General features: G+C 27.4%; 1 protein-coding gene across 1 annotated transcript in view; it reads right to left on the reverse strand.

Moving 5' to 3' along the window:
* Positions 1-1,576: 1,576 nt before the first annotated feature.
* Positions 1,577-22,477, reverse strand: part of il17rd (interleukin 17 receptor D) — a 55,260-nt gene continuing 34,359 nt past the window's right edge. The window contains exons 4-13 of the mRNA XM_051123507.1: positions 16,149-16,267; positions 15,927-16,047; positions 14,308-14,352; positions 14,029-14,180; positions 9,854-9,919; positions 9,706-9,760; positions 9,517-9,627; positions 7,069-7,253; positions 4,069-5,005; positions 1,577-2,463 (exon numbers count right to left, since the gene is read on the reverse strand). Coding sequence (XP_050979464.1) covers positions 2,345-2,463; positions 4,069-5,005; positions 7,069-7,253; positions 9,517-9,627; positions 9,706-9,760; positions 9,854-9,919; positions 14,029-14,180; positions 14,308-14,352; positions 15,927-16,047; positions 16,149-16,267 — 1,910 coding nt within the window. The 3' untranslated portion in view covers positions 1,577-2,344. The remainder of the gene's footprint in view (positions 2,464-4,068; positions 5,006-7,068; positions 7,254-9,516; positions 9,628-9,705; positions 9,761-9,853; positions 9,920-14,028; positions 14,181-14,307; positions 14,353-15,926; positions 16,048-16,148; positions 16,268-22,477) is intronic.

Genomic DNA, 22,477 nt, shown 5'->3' on the forward strand with positions numbered 1-22,477 from the left:
TATTTATATATAATATAAATTACATTAAAAAAAAAAAAAAAAATATATATATATATATATATATATATATACACTACCGTTCAAAAGTTTGGGGTCAGTACATTTTTATTGTTTCTTTTTTTTTTTTTTTTAAGAAATGAATACTTTTATTCACCAAGGATGTATTAAGTTAATAATTAAAAGTTTATTAAAAGTTAATAATAAATAATTTACATTTCTATAATACAATGTATTATCCAACATTGATCATTCTAATAATAAATCCGCATATTAGAATGATTTCTGAAGGATCATGTGACACTTAAGACTGGAGTAACAGCTGATAAAAATTCAGCTTTTCATCACAGGAATAAATTCTATTTTAAAGTATGTTAAAATAAAAAACATTATTTTATATTGTAAAAACATTTTGCAATATTACTGTTTTTGGTTTTTTTTTGGTTTTTAATCAAATAAATACAGCCTTGATGAGCATAAGAGACTACTTTAAAGACTATTACAAGTCTTACTGACCCCAAACTTTTGAACGGTAGTGTATATATGTACATGTAAATACATGTAAATATTTTCAAAATATATATATTGTATTTGTGTGTTTATCTATACATAATAAATACACAGTACACACATACACACACACACACACACATATATATATATATATATATATATATATCCAGAAAACAAAATAAAATAAAATAAAATAAATCGAATAAAAATCACTTAAAATGTCATTGTGGTGTTTTTAATCTCTTCATTACTTGCAGCATTATTTTGTGTATAAAATATAAAATTATACTTTGTATATAAAATTGAAAAAAAATGCGTGTGTGTTTGTAAATGTATTATACACAAAGTTGTTATATATAAAAATGTAATATGTCAACAAAAACACTTAAAATGTTACTGGTATTTTTATACACCTATTATTATTTGTAATATTTTGTAATTTTTTTTTTTTTTTACAATTTATGTGCATATTTTAGCTTGTATATGATATATTTTATAAAATAAATAAATAAAGAAAGAAATATATTTCTAGCAAACAAAATAATCTGCATGTAATTGTGGAGTTTATAATTTCTTTAATTTTCTATCATTTTTTTGTATTTTTTGTAAAAAATCTAAAATTATACTTTGTGTAAAAATAAAAATCTAAAATTATATTTTGTATATAAAATTTTAAAATTTTATAAAATTGTGTTTGTGTGTGTGTGTGTGTATATATATATATATATATATATATATATATATATATATATATATATATATATATAAGCTATGTTCAAAAAAAAATGTAATATATGTAAGCAAAAAACACTTGAAATGTTACTGGTATTTTAATACATCTATTTATTTTATTATTATTGTAATTTCTTTACATTTTGTGTGCATATTTTAGCTTGTATATAATATTTTATAATCATAATGTCACTCTAAAGATGTTTGCCACCTCTTCATTATTCATTTTTATATGCATATTTTTAGCATACAGTAATTTGCACAGTTTTTTCAAGCATGTGTATTTTAGCACTTCAAATATATGAAACTTCACAAGTAACTCAGTCATAATGCAGATAAATCTTAGTTTTATTAAGTCGTATCTCCTACATTAGAGTACTATAAAACAGTACAAAGTTTATATAATGTAGAAACCACTTCTAATATTCTAAAAAAAAAACTGTACAAAACCTGGATAAACAAAGTACACAAATAAAACTCATAAAGTTAACAAAATGGCACATCTCAGTTGTTTTAGCTTGTTCTTCCCTTTGTCATAAACAAACATTAGACCTACTCTAATCTGTTTATGCTGCTGTCAACATGTTTAAAATTTTTTAAGATCCATTTAAAACAAACAATGGTCTAAAATCATTAAAAAGCTCTTGATGTGCTTCTAAAACGATCCCCGGGCTAATGTGAAAAACACAAAGTGCTAATCTACACACGTCTGTTGCTTTTCATGTTATCCCGCACAACTGAAGCACGTTAATGCAATAAATAAAAGTGAAATTACATGTTAAAACGACTCACATTCAGCACAACACGCTCATGTCCACAGCTTCATGGCACTTTTAAGGCAAGAAGGACTGAATGACGTGGATTTCACACGGCTGTAACACCACGGACACGGCTGCATACTAAGTACACAACCACTTTGGTTAAAAAGCGCCTCGACAAAACATGCGCCTGCGGTTTTCAGACGCTTCAATGTTCAATCCCTTAAGATCCGATCCGTCAAAGACTTTCCCTGATGAGGGATTTTGAAGACCTGCTGGCAGCTTGTCCAAGTCAGTGGTAAGTACAGGAATTAAAGTGGCGATGCAAGACCAGCTGAAGGCCACTAGGTGGAGGCAGCGGCTATGAGTCCTTCACTCTGATGGATGTTGTGATGAAGTTCTGCTTTGCATATTGTGGGAGCTGCGCAGTGCAGAGAGCTGACAGCAGGGGGCTCCTCATCACCTACACACATAAAAACACACATCATCAATATATCTGCCATAAACCTCTATTCTAGAAGTCTATAATAATAATAATAATAATAACAACAAAAACAACAACAATTATTATTATTATAAATATATAATAATAATAATTATTATTATTATTATTATTATACATATATAATAATTATAAATATATTAATAATAAAACTTATTATTATTCTAGTAATTAGTCATTTAAAATTTATAGCAATTTAAGTGAAAATTAAACAGAATCTAAATTATTTAATAAAGAAATATATTACTACTGTAATCATAATATCACACTGTAAAAATAGTATTTAATGATTATAGTAGTAGTAATAAGAATAATAATGATAATGATAATAACTATTATTAAAATTATTATTCAAATTTAAATGACTAACTACTATAATAATAATAATAATAACAACATCAACTATTATTATTACATTAATTCGTAATTTATATTTTATAGCAATTTAAGTGATAAAATTAAAAAGAATCAAAGAAATGTATTACTACTGCAATAATAATAAAAATAAAAATATATTAATTAAATTAATAATTAAAAATTAAAAATATATATTAATAATTAATAATAATAATAACTATTATGACTTATATTATTATTATGATTATATTAATTAGTCATTTATATTTTATAGGAATTTAAGTAATAAAATTAAAATGAATCAATAAAGAAATGTATTACTACTGCAATCATAATATATGGCAAAAATATTATATAATAATAATTATTATAATCAATAATATTATTATTTCTAGTATTCCTATTGTTATTGTTGTCAAAAATTTCCAAATAATATTTTTATATTACTATTATTTAAATTATAAAACCTAAACAAATCAATAAAGAAACATAACACTGTACTTTTTATTATATTATTATTATTATTATTATATTATATAATAATAAAATAATTATTTTATTATTATATAATTATATTATGTAATAATAAAATAATATAATTATTTTATTATTATTAACAACAACAAGAAGAATAATAATACTTATTTTAAAATCATATTTTAAAATAATATATTAAAATCATTTTATTTTATTATATAAATAATAAACATCAAACTAATTAATCCAAAAACAAGTTACCATTGCAATCATACTACTGTACTGTAAAATGAAGTGAACATTTAATTATACAATAATAATAATAATAATTATAATAATTAATAATTAAATAATTAAGAAGTAGTAGTAGTAGAAAATTCTAAATATTCATATTTTATTATTATTTAAAATATAAATATTAAACTAATCAATAAAGCAATATATTACTATTGCAATCATACTATAATTCTAAGAAAAAAAGTATTTAATAATATTAACAATTATTAATATTGCTGTTATTATACAAAATAATATTTTATATATTCAATTTATACTAAACTAAAGTAAATTACTAAATAACTAAAAGCAATACATTACTGTTGTATTGTACACCTCAGTATATATTTATACTGTAATTATTTAAAAAAAAAAATTGCATATATTATTTTTTTATAGGGAATTATTCTTCTAAAATGAAATGGTATATTTATGTTTAATACGTTAAATTCGTACCAAGTCCAGAGGAGGAGGACACACTGTCGGCCAGAGATGAGTTGTCGTGGTCCGGTGAGAGTCCGTCCATAAGCGGGATGGAGAGCTCAGACGACGGAACGGACGAGTCATAGATCCCCGAATCTCTGGGCATCTCCGCCGGACTGGCCGATCCGTCCGGCCTGGACGAACCCGCGTCCTGATGAGACGAACCCTCCCCGAGATCATCCTGCGACAAACTCAGCGAAAGTCCCAGCTTCGGCGTCGGCGGCAGGATGATGACGTTGCTCCTCACCGGACAGTCGCTCTCCGACGGGTGTTTGAGCTTCACCTCGTTCAGGACGAGCCCCGAATCGAGCTTCTCAGGAGGCGGGAGGCGTTTATTAGGCGGCGGCGGCGGCATGAGCTGCTTCTCGAACCAGTCGGGCTCCTGCTCGATGTGCTGGTGCATGTTACAGATGGCCACGTATAGCGAGCGGCCAGATTTGCTGCGGAAATAGTTGCGTTTGCTGACGTTGGGCGGCTGCGGTTCGCGGTCGGTCAGGCTGAGCTGGCGGGAATGGAGCCGGGCGAACAGCTGGGGCAACTGGTCCATTAGTTTGTATTTGGGAGCCAAGCTGAGGGAAGTCGGTATGTCGCTCTCATGAGAATAATCGAAGTACACCGACATGAAGCGGGAGAGGTCCGAGGATTTTTGATGCACCTCTTTGATTTTCTCGGCGATCATCGCTGTGGCCACGATGAAAAGGTCTCTGTTGCTGGTGGAGTCGGATGCGGACGGTTCTCGGTTTTTCTCCTTCGACGTAGCTTTGCCTTTACGGTGTCTTTTCTCCACGAAATACTTCAGGCCTTTGGAGCAGACGGTGATGATGAAGTGGGCCTCGTCGATACGCCGGCTCAGCCACGACATCTGACCCTCCTTACAGATCTCCAGGTGCTCCCAGAGATCCAACGCCACCTGAGCATTCACACACAAACAGATTGAGTCCGATTTAAAACCCTTTTATGGCTTTTTATACAATTCAAAGCATCAAAGTTTCCCACAAATGCACATTGTTGTTAGTTCATGCTTACTAATGAAACAAAGTACTGTGAAGTGTTTTCTTTGGAATAACGATCGCTGATGATTCATGCACAGGATCATGACCAGGAACACGTATTAGGAAAGTAAATAAATTAATTATTTTACAAGGGTGTGGGTTTGATTTTGGCATTGGTGGAGACATAATGGCAGACAACTGACATTTCATTGTCTGATTAAAATTATTGCTAGGGGCAATTTAGTTGTGTCTGGATATTGGTAGGGACATGTCATAGCATCTCTATTAATTTCTAAACAATTCAAAATCATAACAAGCGATGACCGACTTTGGAAACTATAGTTCGCTCTTTTTTTGTTAACTTACTACAAAAAAAAAACAACAACAAAAAACACTGTTACTACAGTTAAATCATGGTAACCATAATTTAAACTTGGTATTTGTTGTAAAACTGTGGTTAAAAAAATAAACAACTACACATTTACTATAATAAACCATGATTGATTTCTGTATGTGTATACTTTCTTTTGTTTTTATAACTGTACTGCCTTAATTGTTTAAAGTTTTCTACTGTTTAATAATAATCTGAATTAAAAGATTCGTGAACCCACTCTGAAGTCCCGATCTGAATCAAATGATTTGCGAAAAAGCTCAGAAGTTTCGATTTGAATCAAATGATTCATGAACGTGCTCCAAAGTTCCGATAGAAATCAAATGATTCACGACCTGCGCTCCGAAATCCCAATCTGAATCGAATCAAATGATTTGCAAACCCGCTCCGAAGTCCCGATCTGAATCACATGATTCACAAACCCGCTCCGATGTCCAGATCTGCATCAAATGATTCACAAACCCGCTCCAAAGTCCAGATCTGAATCAAATGATTTGCGAACAAGCTCCGAAGTCACAATCTGAATCAAATGATTCACAAACCCCCTCCAAAGTCCCAATCTGAATCAAATGATTGGTGAACAAGCTCCGAAGTCCTGATCTGAATCAAATGATTCCTGAATCCACTCTGAAGTCCCAATCTGAATCAAATGATTCGCAAACCCGCTCCAAAGTCCCAATCTGAATCAAATGATTCGCGACCTGTGCGCTGAACTCCCAATTTGAATCAAACGATTCGTGAACAATCTCTGAAGTTCCGATCTGAATCAAATGATTCGCCAACAAGCTCAGAAGTTCCGACCTGAATCAAAAGATTCACGATACATCCTCAGAAGTCTGAACTGATTTAGAATTTTTGTCAAACACTCAAAGCATTTTTGTAAAAGCATTATGATTGAGTTTAATTCGCTATATTTGAAATAGTTTGAGTTCAGTTCAGTTGGTAACAGTTCAAATACCAAATAAAGATGGTAAATTACAACAACAGTGGTTACAGATATACACATATTTAACTGTGCCATAGTCTCTACTAAATTCCACACCTTTGTTTATTTCATGTTGACATCTGGATTACTACCTGTGGAATAATTTGGGGTGATCACAGAGTCTTCAACTTTTTCCTGCCACTAGAGGGCGTCATCAGCAAACATTTCAAACCAGTCAAACTTTTTAAAAAAAAGTCTCTTCTGCTCACCAACTTTGCATCAAAAATACAGTAAAAACAGTAAAATTGTGAAATATTATTTCAATTTAAAATAACAGTTTTATATATAAATATATTGTAAGATGCAATTTATTTCTGTGATGCAAAGCTGAATTTTCAGCATCATTACTCCAGTCTTCAGTGTCACATGATCCTTCAGAAATTATTCTAATATGCTGATTTGCTGCTCAAAAAACATTATTATCAAGTAATATTTTGGTGGAAACTGAGATATATATATTTTTTGATGAATATAAAGTTTAAAAGAACAGCATTTATTTGAAATAAAAATCTTTTGTAACATTATAAATGTCTTTACTGTCACTTTTGATCAATTTAATGCATCCCTAATGAATAAAAGTATTAATTTCTTTAAAATAACCTCACCTCACAGCCGCAGAAGTCCTGCAGGAAGAAGGCGAAGCTCTGGATGACGGCGAGGTGTTTGGGACAGTCTTTACTTGAGTAGCAGATGAAGATCTTGGGTCTCGGCCAGGGTCTGTCTGCGTTCAGCGCCGTGGTCTGAGATGAAGACTCTGAGCTCTCCTCGTCCAGGTGGGAGTAGATGTTCTCTGCAGAGGAATTCAGATCAGAGACGTGAATCCAACCAGGATCAAATGAGATTTGTAGCGAGTGGAAAAAAGCGCATTTATTGTTTCCATATGATGAGAGCTCCTTTTAGAGCAATGGAAGAACTGAAACTAAAGCCTAATTTGTCCATGTTAGAGCAACAGATGTTTCTGTCTTACATCACCCGCCAATCCACCTTCACAAAAATGTACCGTATATTTAGCTTTAAATACTGCAGGTATGGGGAAAAACATCCCATAGACTTGCAGCCTAAACATAAAACCATTTAAAAAAAAATTGTTAACTACAATAAAATAATATAATTTCAGCTAGTTGGCTTTTATTACTTTAGATAAAATAAACAATAACTAAAATGCAATAAATATATGTAAATACTAATATATATATATATATATATATATATATAAAGTAAAACAACATTTTAAAAAATGTAGACTTGACTAAACGCTGACTAAAAATATAACCATAAAAAAATGATAAAAATTATTAAAAATGACTTACTATACAAATTTCATTACTCGAAATAAAATAAACATTAACCGAAATAAAACAATATAAAAAAGAAAAACATATTATTTCAGCTAGATAACTAAAACTAAAAAAAAATTAATTAAAATAAAATAAACTTTAACCATTATAATATATATATATATATATATATATATATATTTTTAGCTAGTTATATCTAAAACCATAGAAATATTTTTGTTACTTTAAATAAAATTAAAAAAAATAACTGAAATAAAATAAAATATTTAAAAAAAAAAAACATTCTATATTTTTTATTTCAGCTAATTGACTGAAACTAAAACCATAAAAAACATTTTTGTTACTTGAAATAAAATAAAATATTTAAAAAATTTAAACATTTTATATTTTAGGTAACTGACAAACTAAAACAAAAAAACATTTTTGTTACTAGAAATAAAAAAAAACATTAATGAAATAAAATGTTTTTTAAAAATCTTACACGTTTTATATTTCAGCTCTGACTGAAAATAAAACTATAAAAAATATTTTTGTTACTTTAAATAAACTAAACATTAACTGAAATAAAATAAAATACAGTATATAAAAAAATATCTTAAACATTTTATATTTCAGCTAATTGAGTGAAACTAAAACCATAAAAAAAAATATTTTTGGTATTTGAAACAAAATAAGTGTTAAATGAAATAAAATATATTTAAAAAAAAAAAACCTTAAACATTTTATATTTTATTATTTTAGCAAATTGACTGAAACTAAAGCCATAAAAAATTGTTACTTGAATTAAATTGACCATTAAATGAAATATAAAATTAAATATAAAAATATTTTAAACATTTTATATTTCATCTGACTGAAAATAAAACCATAAAACATTAAATGAAATAAAATATCAAAAAATATCTTAAACATTTTATATTTTAGCCAACTGACTTAAAATAAAATATAAAAAACATGTTTGTGACTTGAAATGAAATAAACATTAACTGAAACACAATAAAATATATTTAAAAACATAAACATTTTATATTTCAACTAGCTGACTAAAACTAAAATCATTAAAAAAAAAAAATAAAATAAACATTAACTGAAATAAAACTATTAAAAAAACCTAAAACTTATTTTATTTCAGCTAGTTGCCAAAGCAACACTTCTCCTTTTCATTAAGTTTAACTTAATCTACTAAAATAACTAAATAAAATTTTTAATGAAAAATTTATAAAAACTAGAGAAATTTACAACTAAATTACTACAAATTTCACTAAAATTAAAACCAAAAAAAAATCGAAATATTGATCAAAACTATAACAGTATCTCAACGTTACTAAAATAACACTGATCAAAAGACCAGAATAGACTTTTTGTGCCACTAAGGAACTAGAACATCCTTAACTAACTAGCAATGCCCTAACAACCACCCAAAAACACCCTAGCAACCACATATGAATGCAATAGCAACAACCTAAAATCATAGTGACTTTGCATACAAGTACAACTTAGTATTTTTAGAAAGTTTTATGTGAAACCCTCCCAAAACGTTGAAACTTTGCCTCTGTAAGACGCATTACACACTAACAGGCTTACAGGAGTTTCTTTTGTGCGTCTCAAGCGGAGCTGCAGCAGAATGGCGTGAGTGCAAACGCTTAGATTCCATCACGCATTAATCCTCGTCAATGCCGTCAGATTACACAGATCGCCTTTCAGATACCCGACAAAAGGGAGGAAACCCGAGCCGCGCTAATGACGGATACGCACCTTGCTGTTTCTTGCGACACATGACGGTGAAAAGCGTGGCGAAGGCCGACATGATGACCAACGGGACGGTGATGGCCATGGCGCGGATCGGGCCGGCCCACGGAGAATGAACTGCAAACGCAAACATCAGATCAGTGCAAATACAGGCGCTTAATCGTCACAAAGTATGATAATGTCAAAGTGTTTTACCTTGGCTCACATGGTACTGTGTTTGTTTTCTCGTCGTGTTGTTGTCGTCGCGAAGCTGCGGGAATATGAAGGTAAATTTAGTTTGCTAAGCTCAATAAATGTTAAAAGAAACTCGGTTAATAGAGTATGACATGACTAACGCTCAAACCTCGATTGCATAAGTTCCCGGAGTGACGTCTTGTAAAACACAGGTCGTTTTAGGGCCATTTTGTTCCTGCAATGAAAACAGAGACACATTATTTACAAATGTGTGATGCAGTTTATGTACAGTTTTGTGCAATGATGATATAATGGACTAAATCACAATATTTGGGTCCACAAAACGAGTTTAATGAGTGTGTAGAAATAGTTCTAGGAATAGCTCACCCAAAAATGAAAAAATTTTCGAATTAACATAGTTAATTAATGTAGATGAGTTTCTTTCTTCATCAGATGTGTAGAAATGTAGCCTTACATCACTTGGTCACCAGTGGATCCTGTGCAGTGAATGGGTGCCGTCAGAATTTTTTTAACATGTTTATTTTTTATTATTATTAATATTATTAGTTTAACATTTTTGGCCATTGCACTTACTTTTGTTTTATATAATAGCTTTAATTATATAAATATTAATTAAAATGTTAATTCGAATATTTTCTAGTTATTTATCATATATTATATAATATATTATTATATATTATTTACTTTATTATTATTTATTAATATTTTATATTATTGTTATTATTATTATTATTATTATTATTATTAATTTAAAAATTGAATTATTTAGTTTTACATATTTATTTAAATTTTTATTAATATTATTATTAATAAGTACTACTACAAAGTAAAATATAAATAATTAAAATTACTTATGATTATATAAAAACAAATAATAATCATAGTAATAATGAAGCAAAACAAATAATAAATGATTAATAAATGTTTATTAAAATTATACAAATATATAAAAATAAACATTCTATAATAATAATAATTATTAATAATAATAATAATAATAATTGTATTAGTTTATATAATAATAATAATTAATTTTAAGAATGATGTATATTTTACTTAATTATTATCTGTATAATTAGTAGTAGTAGTAGTAGTAGTACTTTATTATTATTATTTATTAATAATAATGGTGATTATTATTAATGCAATAAGTTATACATGTATTCAATATTTATATTTATACATTATACACATTTTTTAATTATTATTAATATTATTCGTTTAACATTTTTGGCCACTACATTTACTACATTTTTTATGTCATAGTTTTAATTATTTTAATATTAATTAAAATGTTAATTAGAATATTTTATTCAATTTAATTGAATTACTTACATTTGCGTATTAAACTGACTTGGCTTGTAAACAGTGCTTGATCTGTGCAAATTTCTCTCCTGATTCAGACAAAATGGCTTTTTTTATCAGGGATGGCAATATTATGGATGTTTTAAAGTTAAAAACATCTTAATGATGGATTTGTTTCTTACAAACACACAGCTTTTGGTTTCTCAAGATGTTAATTGATGGACTGGAGTGGTGTGGATTACTTGTGGATTATTGTGATGTTTTTATCAGCTGTTTGGACTCTCATTCTGACGGCACCCATTCACTGCAGATGATCCATTGGTGAGCAAATGATGCAATGTTACATTTCTCCAAATCTGATGAAGAAACAAACTCATTTACATTAAGGTAAACATTCAAACATCAAGTTTATGTTTTACGGACGCTACAGATTAAAATGGGGTTTCTAAGTCATTCCGTTACACAGAAACCAGTGGTGGGAAACTGAAATGCTAACTATGATCTCACAGAGATCCATAGAGCGTCTGAACTCTGGAATCCCCCATTGGTGGTGTCGCTCACCTCAAATTTCACCTCTTTCTATTATCGCTACAAACAATGCCGCCCGGCCCGGCTACAGATATGACCGCTGCGCTCTTCTGAAAAGAGCCAGGACAATGCTTTCACACTCTCTAATAGGAAGAAGATGTGAATAGTGCGGTTCAAAAGAGGCAGGTCGTGTTCCAAAATGACACAAATATGAAACACCTCATGCTGGTGTTGAAATAATAAAACCTCTAAATGAAATCAACCCCAACATCGTGTGACTCCAAGAGAATGAAGAGTTCACTTCAGCCTTACAGGGATAGTTAAAAAAAAAAAAAAAAACAGACACACCATGAAAGTGCACATTTAAATATGGAGTGTCATTTATCTTCTCTGTAGTTAATTAAGCTGTGTCTGTTGTTATTTTATCATCTGGTGTGTCAGTGAACTTCACTGTGTGTTAATATTTGTTTAATTGCTTGTAGCATGCTAAAAACTACTACTAATAATGATAATACTATAATAATTATTATTATTAATTATAATAATATATATTTTAAATGCTCTTTTCTCAAATACTATTAGCAGTATTACTTATTATTTAATATAATAATTATTAATAAGAATAATAATCATAATAATAAAATAAAAAATAAATATTAAATACATATTTAATATATTGAATACATATTTAATAACTTATTGCTTTAATAATAATTATTTCCATTATTAATAAATAATAAATAAGTACTACTACTAATAATAGACATAATTAAGTAAAATATACATAATTATTACAATTAATTATTATATGATCTTTATTATTATTATTACTACTTTTATTATTATTAGGATGTTCTTTTATAATTATTATTGCATTTTATTTGTAATACGCTTTCCTGAATTACTATTACTAGTAGTATTTATTATTATTTATTATATTATAATTCACAATAATAACAAAATCATAAATATAAAGATAAGTAAAAATGAATAAATTAATAATAATTATTATTGCCATTATATTAATAAATTATCATTATTAAATACTACTACTACTAATAATAATAATAATAGTCATAATAATAAAGTAAAATAAATAACTATTAAAATTAATAATTAATGATTATTTTTCTTATTATTATTAGGATATTCTTTTTTATAATTATTATACATTTTATTTGTAATTTATGATTTATGTAATATGATTAACAATAAGAAGAATATCATAAAAAATAATAAACAATGAATGAATACATATTTAATAATTGACTGCATTAATAATAATTATTTTTGTCATTACTATTAATAAATAATTAATAAATACTACTACTAAAGTAAAATATAAAGAATTATTAATTAATGATTATATAAAAATAAATATTTAACAGAAATAAATTAAGTAAAACAAATAATAAATTAACAAATATTATATAATATTAATAGTTATTATTATTATTATTATTACTTACAAATAATTTATTATTATTAATATTATTAGTTTGTATAATAATTAATTTTAATAATTATGTATATTTTACTTCATTATTACGACTATTAATAGTAGTAGTAGTAGTACTTATTATTATTTATTAATAATGGCAATAATTATTAATGCAATACGTTATTAAATATGCATTCAATATATTAAATATGTATTCAATATTTTATATATATATATATATATATATATTTTATTTTATATTATACATTTTATTTATATTGTGCTTTTCTCAATTACTATTACTAGTTTTATTTATTAACTTATTATTAAATAATAATAATAATAATAATAATAAACACAAATTTAAATTCCTGTCACATGTCTTCAAAATATATCTTCCATTTTTTCACGTTATTATTTTGAGCTTAACATCCATCAGTCCCCATTCGACTCAATTTCTTTGTATGGAAAGGAGCAGCATGAACATGCTTCTCATTTTTCACAGAAGAAAGCAAGCCAAATGTGTTTGATTGACATAAGGGCGAGTAAATAATGACAAAACATCCATTTCTGGCTAAACTATCCCATGAAGAGAGTCAGTCCTGAACCAAAAAAACATGTGTCCTGTGCCAAAAAAAGACAGATAGCCGTCTTCTAACTCCCAGCACAGTTTCTAAGTGACAAAGTGCTGCTGTAAAAGCACTCTGCTCTTTACATTTCCGTCTCCAACACAACCAAAGCGTGGAAAGCAGCAGAACACGTCCATTTCCCAGAGCGGCGATTCACCGGACAAGGCTATATATTATTCCAGCTGTCTGGGAAGAGCATTACACGCTGCTGGAAGTATTAACCCTGAACATCTCACTTCCAACAATGAAAACAGAATATGCAAACAATTACAGTTACCCGATGACGCAAACGTGCAAAACATTAGAAAACACTCCTCCTCAACATGACATGACAGTCAGCATTTGGGGTGAATTATGAATGCAAATGTTTATGAATTTGCGGCAGGATTTTCCAATGCAATTACGAGATGAAATGCTCACAGGTTTGCAGCGTTTTAGTCTGAAGGGCCCCTCCTGTCTGAGCTTGTAGTACAGGTAGTAGATGGTGAAGCCGAATGTGGAGGGGGCGTGGTCAAACACAACATGCAAATTAGATCCCAGCTGAGAAACATTCAGCATCTTGGGCTTCCAGACTGTCGAAGACAAAGAACAACAGGGTTGGTTTCATTCGAGATCCATGTTTAGGCCGTTTCACAGCTTGGCTAACAAAAACAGATGAACTGGATTTGACATCTTTTTTTCTCTCTCTGAAGAACTCACATGGTTTGCAGACGAGGTTATCCGGGCCAAGAAGCACTTCACAACCTGAGAACGCAAGGAACAAGGCAGAGAAATTACTTCCGTTTTTGCTAAATGTTTCCATAGCAGTGAAGTCACTTTAAACATCCATTAAGTTAGAATATGACACTTTAATGGACAGTAAAAAATAAGTCATTTTTAATTTTGTGTACTAGAATATTTTTTATTTATTTTAGTTGTAATTATCAATTATAAAAAAAACAAAATAAAATATTTATAAATAATAATAATAAATTATAAAATAAATAAATTACTTGTATAATTTTATAAGCAAATTCTAAACTTTTAATTATACATTTGTCATTTTGTGCACCAGATTATTACATTACTTTAATTATAAATATTTATTTAAAAAACAAATGAAAATTATATATCATAACAATAATATTAAATTATAAATACAACAAATAAATGACAAAATAAGCTATAAAAATATTATATATATATATATATATATAGAGATAGAAAATTATTCGAAAGATTATAGAAGAAAGATTATAAATATTTAATTATAAATGTCATTTTGTGTACCAGGATTTTTATTAAATGATTTTAATAACAAAATAAAAAAATAAAACACACACAAACATTAGTATTTATATACATTTATTTATTATTAATAATAATAATAATAATAATAGTTAAATATTAAATTTAAAAATATTAAATTATTTTCATTATAATTATAAATATTTATTTTAAAAAGAAATGGAAAATGATATATCAATAATAGTTATCATATAACTTACAAAATAAATTACAAAATAAACAAATAAATTATAATTGCTTTTTAATTGAAAACAATTATATTTAGAATTAAAATATAAACCATTAATTATGAATTTGTCATTTTGCGTACCAGGATTTAATTATTTTAATTATAATTCTAAATTTTCTGTATTAAAAAAAACACAATAATTATAGATATTTAATAATAAGAAGAGGAACAAGAAGAAGAAATTATAAAATAAATTAATTATTTGTATAATTTCATAATTAAATGATGAACAACATTTGTCATTTTGTGCACAAGATAATTAAATTATTTTAATAATTATAAATATTTATAAAAAAACATAATAATAATAAAATAAATCATAAATATTACTAATGAATTACAAAATAAACTATAAATTATAATTATCTTATAATTCAAAACAATTAAATGTATAATTTCATTATAAACATTTAATTATAAATTTGTCATAAATTTATAAATTTGTTATAAATTATAATAATTATTATAATTATTATATAAATTATAATTATTACTAAATATTTGTTATAAAAAAATAACATAAATAAATATATATGTATATATGTATAAAATATTACGAAATAACACTTTTTATATAGAGTATGTTTATCAGCGCAGAAAAGATGGCAGAAGAAAATAATTATTGAAGCAATAAATATCCATAAAATCTGACTATTTTTATTAAAATTATAAATATTTTTAAAATCCTAACATTTATAAATATTTATTATTAATAATAATAATAATAATAATAATAAAAAACTTTTCCTACAAGTTGGTCATAAATACGTTTTTATTCTATCTTTTCAGGTTTAATACTCACTGTTAGTGCGCAGAAAAGATGGAGGAAAGAAGCTGTCGTTCAAGAACGTGGGAAACGGCACGATTCGGACCATGTAGTCGGTCTCAAAGGCGAGACCAGCGAAGGGCTGTGAGCTCATCCTCTGTTGGAAAAAATGCGAAACGGTGCCAAACAGATGAATACGAACATAAAAACTGCTTTTTCACTAAATTACATTTCTAATATAAACCATATCATACTTACAACAGTTTTATAAGAGAAGTTAAGCTGTCGCGGATCCTTTAGGATCATGTGCTGGCACTGCTTTCCCTCGGGATTCTTGTCCTCCAGATACACTCTGAATCCTTTCACATGTTCAATACCTAACAGATCAAACAGATCGCATGAAATAAAGAGGATTAGATGATAGAAAACCACACACATAAATCCAGATGACTGCAGTGCACCTGTACAACCGACCTACAAAATGGCTTTCAAAATGCATAAATAAACCAGTTCATATTTGCATTTTAATGTTACTCAATGTTTACTGCTCCAAAAATGTAACTGTAGTCTTTTGTAGCCATATTTCACCTTTCTGATCTAAATAAACAGGCTGTTTTTGCTACTGTACCTTTAAGATTCTCAGTAAACTGGTGCAGTTCACATTTATATAACACATCAATTAATTAAAATAAGAAAAGTAACAAATTTGCATAACATTTTTTTTCTTTGAGTTAATTTATAAATGTAAAAGTCAAGGTTTATTGGCTCAAAAATGTAAATGTAGTCTTTTTTTGGCCATATTTCACCTTTTCTGATCTGATTAAACAGGCTTTTTTGCTACTGTACCTTTAAGATTCTCAGTTAACTGGTGCAATTCACATTTATATAACAGATCAATTCATAAAAAGCACTAAAGTTACATTTTTGCATTCCATTTTTTTCTTTAAAATTGATTTATAATGTTAAAGTCAAGGTTTATTGGCTCAAAAATGTAAATGTAGTCTTTTATGGCCATATTTCACCCTTTCTGATCTGAATAAACAGGCTGTTTTTGCTACTGTACCTTTAAGATTCTCAGTTAACTGGTGCAGTTTACATTTCTATAACAGACTAATTCACAAAAAGCATTGAAAGTTAATTTTTTGCATTACATTTTTTTTTCTTGGCGTTGATTTATAAGGTTAAGGTCAAGGTTTATTGCTCCAAAAATGTAAATGTAGTCCTTTTTTGGCCATATTTCACCTTTTTGATCTGAATAAACAGGCTGTTTTTTGCTACTGTACCTTTAAGATTCTCAGTTAACTTTTGCAATTCACATTTATATAACAGTTCACATCATAAAAAGCATTAAAAGCTACTTTTTTGCATAATTGTTTTTTTCTTTGAGTTGATTTACAATGTTAAAGTCAAGGTTTATTGCCCCAAAAATGTAACTGTAGTCCTTTTTATGGCCATTTTTCACCTTTTTAGATCTGAATAAACAGGTTGTTTTTGCTACTGTACCTTTAAGATTCTCAGTTAACTTGTGCAACTCTTGGGTAAGTGTTAAATATGCAGATGTGGGCGGTCATATGTTAATGAGCTCATGGTTATGTCAGCTAAATCAGAACATACTCCTTTGCATCTCAGTTTTTAAAGCGAAACAATAGACAGCTGTGTCTACAATTTCGGATGAAGTCTAACAGATGTGTGGGATGTGCACAGAACTTCCTGTAAACCTGCTTAAGTCCCGCCATAAACTTTCGGGACTGGAAACGGCATGAAAGTTTCAAAGCATGCAGCGTTTTTTTAATCTTCCTTTCCTTCCCTGTTTCTTTTTTTATTAGCACCCCTGAAGACAGAGCGGACGGGAGCGTGCGTGCCAGCGGAGCGTTCCCGTGCCCTTCAAAGTGTGCCAGCCTGCCTCCCTTTTAATTAGATTTCTGTCTTATCAGTTGCAGAGGGAAGAGGGGAGAAGAAAAGGCTCCCGCACACATTCCGTGTGGTTCCGATTACCACGGCGGGGAGCGGCCTGATGGGGCGGGTGTAACTCCACACCTCCGCCGGCCTACAGATAGCATCAAGAGAGAGAGCCGCCCCATCACACAACCTTCAAAAACACCACTGAAGGTGGAAAAAAAAAAAAAAAAAAAAAAAAAAGCTGCGGAACTGGTTGTGCACTCTTGTTTTCCTCTCTTCCCTCAATGGGTCTTAGAGGGTTGCTTTTCTTTAAAGAGATTAAAATCATAAATGCATTAGGTATTATGAACTAATAATGAAAAATATTCATTTTCTAGTTGATGCATGAAGAAAACTTCACTAAACATAAATAAATCTGTCATTAAAACAAGTTATTATAATATCCAAAGTATACATTTTTATATTTCAACAACAAACTGGAGTAAAAAAAAATACATGTATCATGAAAAAGTTGATATAAGCACTTAATACTAATTTAAAATTATTTAAAATTTAAATATTTATGTTTTAATGAGTGTTGATTAATAATAAATTTGATTAATTAGCTGAAACTTTATTTTTTGGTGCATTAAAATATCTATACATTGTTTAACATTAAGGATTTAGATCAGGATTCTCAAACCTTTTTGTCATATGAATTCATTTGACCAAAAATATTCACTTGAAATACCTTCTGCAAAGTTAATATTTTAATCATTTAAAAACATATTTGCATGTTCATGGTTTTTTAATGTTGGTTAACGGCCACATGATATGAAGGGAAACAAATCAAGTATTTCTAAATCATTTTTGCTTTTTATGTTGATTTTTAAAAAAAATAGTTCATATTTACTTATAATTTTTGGAATTTTAATATTGACAGCCAGCAGTTCCCTCATGAACCCCAGATTTTTCATGCAATCCAACATACTGTTTAAGGGCAAAACAAACTAAATTGTAATTAAATAAAATTAAATACTACAAATAAAAAGTCTTCTTAAGGCAGTTTAAATTAAATTAAAAATTAAATTAAATTAAATTAAATTAAATTAAATTAAATTAAAAAATTAAAAATTAAAAATTAAATTAAATTAAATTTGCAATCCTTCATTTTTTAATTAAATAAAAAACACACAAATATATTTATTTATTTATTTTTAAATAATAAAAATATTTAAATACATTTAAATTATATAACATTTTATATTATATTATATTATATTATATTATATTATATTATAAAAATTATATTTTATTTTTTGAATTAGCTTTTACTTATTTTTTATATTTTCAGGGTTTTTTTGCAATTCTTAATTTTTTTATGAAATATAAAACACACAAATATATTTATTTATTTATTTATTTTTAAATAATAACATTAATATGCATGTCTAAAAATATTTTTAAATATTAATATTAAATATTAAATATATAATATTACAATATTCTTTTATTTTTACTATATATAGGCTATATTTAAATGTAAATTATATAAAATTATATTATATATAATTATATTATATTATATTATATTATATTATATTATATTACATTATATTACATTATATTATATTATATTATTACAATTATATTATATTTTATTTATTTTTTTAATTAGCTTTTTAACATTAAGGGTTTTTTTTTAGTAATTTGGTTAGTTTTTTTTTTTCTTTTTCCTTAGTTTTTTTCCTTATTTAGGTTTTAAATAGTAAATAGCATGTGTATGTGTATATATAATATATACAATAGTATAAATATAATAAGTTTTGCACTCAAACAGCATATTTGATTGCATTTAAAAAGACAAAATGTAACATCATAATTATGGAGCCTATTAATAATTTTGCATAGTAAACACGCATTTGTATAGGAAGCATCATTCTAGGTTTGCTGTCAGAAACCAAATGCTATTGCTTCACATGACAATGCAAAAATGCAAGTTTGAGATGTGAGAACTGATGAAGAGGAAATTTTTTCATGAATAAAAACAGCATTTAATAACTGAATATACGGCAGCACAAATGAGATTTATGAAAGGCTAAGTGAGAAATGACTTTTATGGTATTTTTTGTCCTTTTTGGAGGTTAAAACATTTTGCTGGTCACAATATGGAAAAGTGTATCTTTAAGTGATGCATTTTTATTTTTTGTGTGTACTGTCCCTTTAAGCTGAGTGCATGAGGAGAAGGCCCCACACCCAATGCTTTCTTCTTTGAGTTTCTTTAATATACACCTGAGCTGTGTCAAGTCCTGCCCCAGTCAAAAGGATTAACCTCGAGCGAACAACAGGCCACATTGTCCCGCTCGTCAGCCCAAAGCTCGCATTACCAAGTTCAATAGCGCCCTGGCAGACGGAAGCGAGGGACATCCCCGTCTTTCTCTCAACCACACACGCACACATTCCTCCCAGGACAAAAATCACAGCGCTGCTATGTGCCGATCTATTCCCGTCTCTTGGACGGATCCGTGGGACTGTCAGGGCCGAAGAATAATATGGCCCGGGAGGAGGGAACCTGCGGCTTTGATCAGGAAGAGCAGGAACTCTCTTTGAAGAGCCTTTTCTTTGAGCTCCTGTTCCATTCTCTCCAGGCTGGAGATGGACTGAGATAAATCACCCTCATGTGCAACCACCCGTGCAACACACATGCACTTTAAAATGCGCTTTGTTATGGGTTCCTGCACGCTAATGGAAAGCGCAGACACGCAGTCTGAAATCTCTGTTTTAGGACTGTTTGGGGACACAAACTCTTCCATCGACTGAACCACCGAGGGTTATTGATTTCAGTCGAGGGGAGTAACTGAGTAAAAGTAGTGTCATAAATAACTGTATTTTAAGTTCACAGTAAGTCAGCCTTTCCATTAGGAATGTATTTTTGTGACAAGATACTTGTTTTTGTGTTGCATTATATTGCATACACAAGGAGAATACATAAATGTGCACAATTTTACACTAAATGCAACTAATAAATGCATTTGCAAATAACATTTTATATAAAAAAATATATGCCAAAATTACACTAAATGCAACTAATAAGTGTAAAACTGATATATATGCAAAAAAAAAAACATAGTCTTTATTATCCACAAAAAAATTTTCAAAAATTTAAATAAAAAAAAAAATGCAAAAAAAAAATGCAAAAAAAAAATGCAAAAAAAAAAAAAATATATATATATATTACTATATAAATATAGTCTAACAAATTACACTAAATGCAAATAAGTTATAAATACATATGCAAAAAATTATATATATTATCTGTCTTTATTATTAGACAAATTCACACTAAATGTGGACAAAAGGAAAATAAAATATAAAAAGCATTAATATATAGTTATTTATAATGTAACAAATTACACTAAATGCAACTGATAAGTTAAAAAATAAAAAAATATATATGCAAAAATACATATATAAATATATAATATCTAATAAAAATTTAAATTAAATTTAAAATTAAATAAGCAAAAATGTGAAAGTAGTAAATAAAAATGAAAAAGCATATATAAATATATATAATCTAACAAATTCCACTAAATGCAACTAATAAGTACAAAAATAACAAACAATATACACGCAAAAAATTATAAATTATTAATTAATAAAAATTATATATTATCAGTCTTTATTATCAGACAATTTCACACTAAATGCAACTAAATGAGCAAAAAAGTAAAACAATATAATGCAAATAAAATATAAAAATGCAAAATACATTAATATACAGAAATTACACTAAATGCAACTAATAAGTGCATAAATAAATAAATAAATGAAAATTATAAATTACTAATTAATGAAAAAAATTATTATCAGACAAATTCACATTAAATGCAACTACAACTAAAAAAATATAATGTAAAAAAATAAAAAATAATGTAAATAAAATAAAAAACATTAAATGCAAAAAAAGCAAAAAAGTTAATTTATAAAAAATCTTATTTATAAATCTAACAAATTACATTAAATGCAACTAATGTAAATATAATATGTAAAAATATAATACGTAAATATAATATGTAAAAATGCAAAAAAAACATCAATACATAATGCAACTAAGTGCAAAAACAACAAAATAAATATAGATACAAAAATATAAATTAATTGTCTTTAATATCAGACAAATTCACATTAAATGCAACTACTAAATTAGCAAAAAAGTGAAAAATTATAAAGTAAATACAATATAAAAATGCAAAAAAACATTTATATATAAATGTAAATCAAACAAATTACACTAAATGCAACTTACAAATGCACAGATAACAATATAAATATATAAACTGATAAAATTGTACAATGTCAATCTGTAAATAAAATATAAAAATGCATAAACTAAAATATAAATAATTACACTAAATGCTATTAATATATATATATATATATATATATAGATAGATAGATAGATAGATAGATAGATAGATATAGATAGATAAAAATGTTGTGCATTTTTATGTTGTATTTACATTGCATTTTTTCACCTACATTTAGTTTAATTTGTCTGTTAATAAAAATTGCAAAATAAATAATATTTCTATATAAATTGACTTTCATTTATAACAATTTATTAATTGCAACATCAACATCAAATTCTACTGTAACATTATTTTAGTGATAATTAAGCACCAATTTTCAACTTTTCTCATTTATTT

This window comes from Labeo rohita, chromosome 11 (assembly GCF_022985175.1).
Source record: "Labeo rohita strain BAU-BD-2019 chromosome 11, IGBB_LRoh.1.0, whole genome shotgun sequence".
NCBI classification, from domain to species: domain Eukaryota; kingdom Metazoa; phylum Chordata; class Actinopteri; order Cypriniformes; family Cyprinidae; genus Labeo; species Labeo rohita.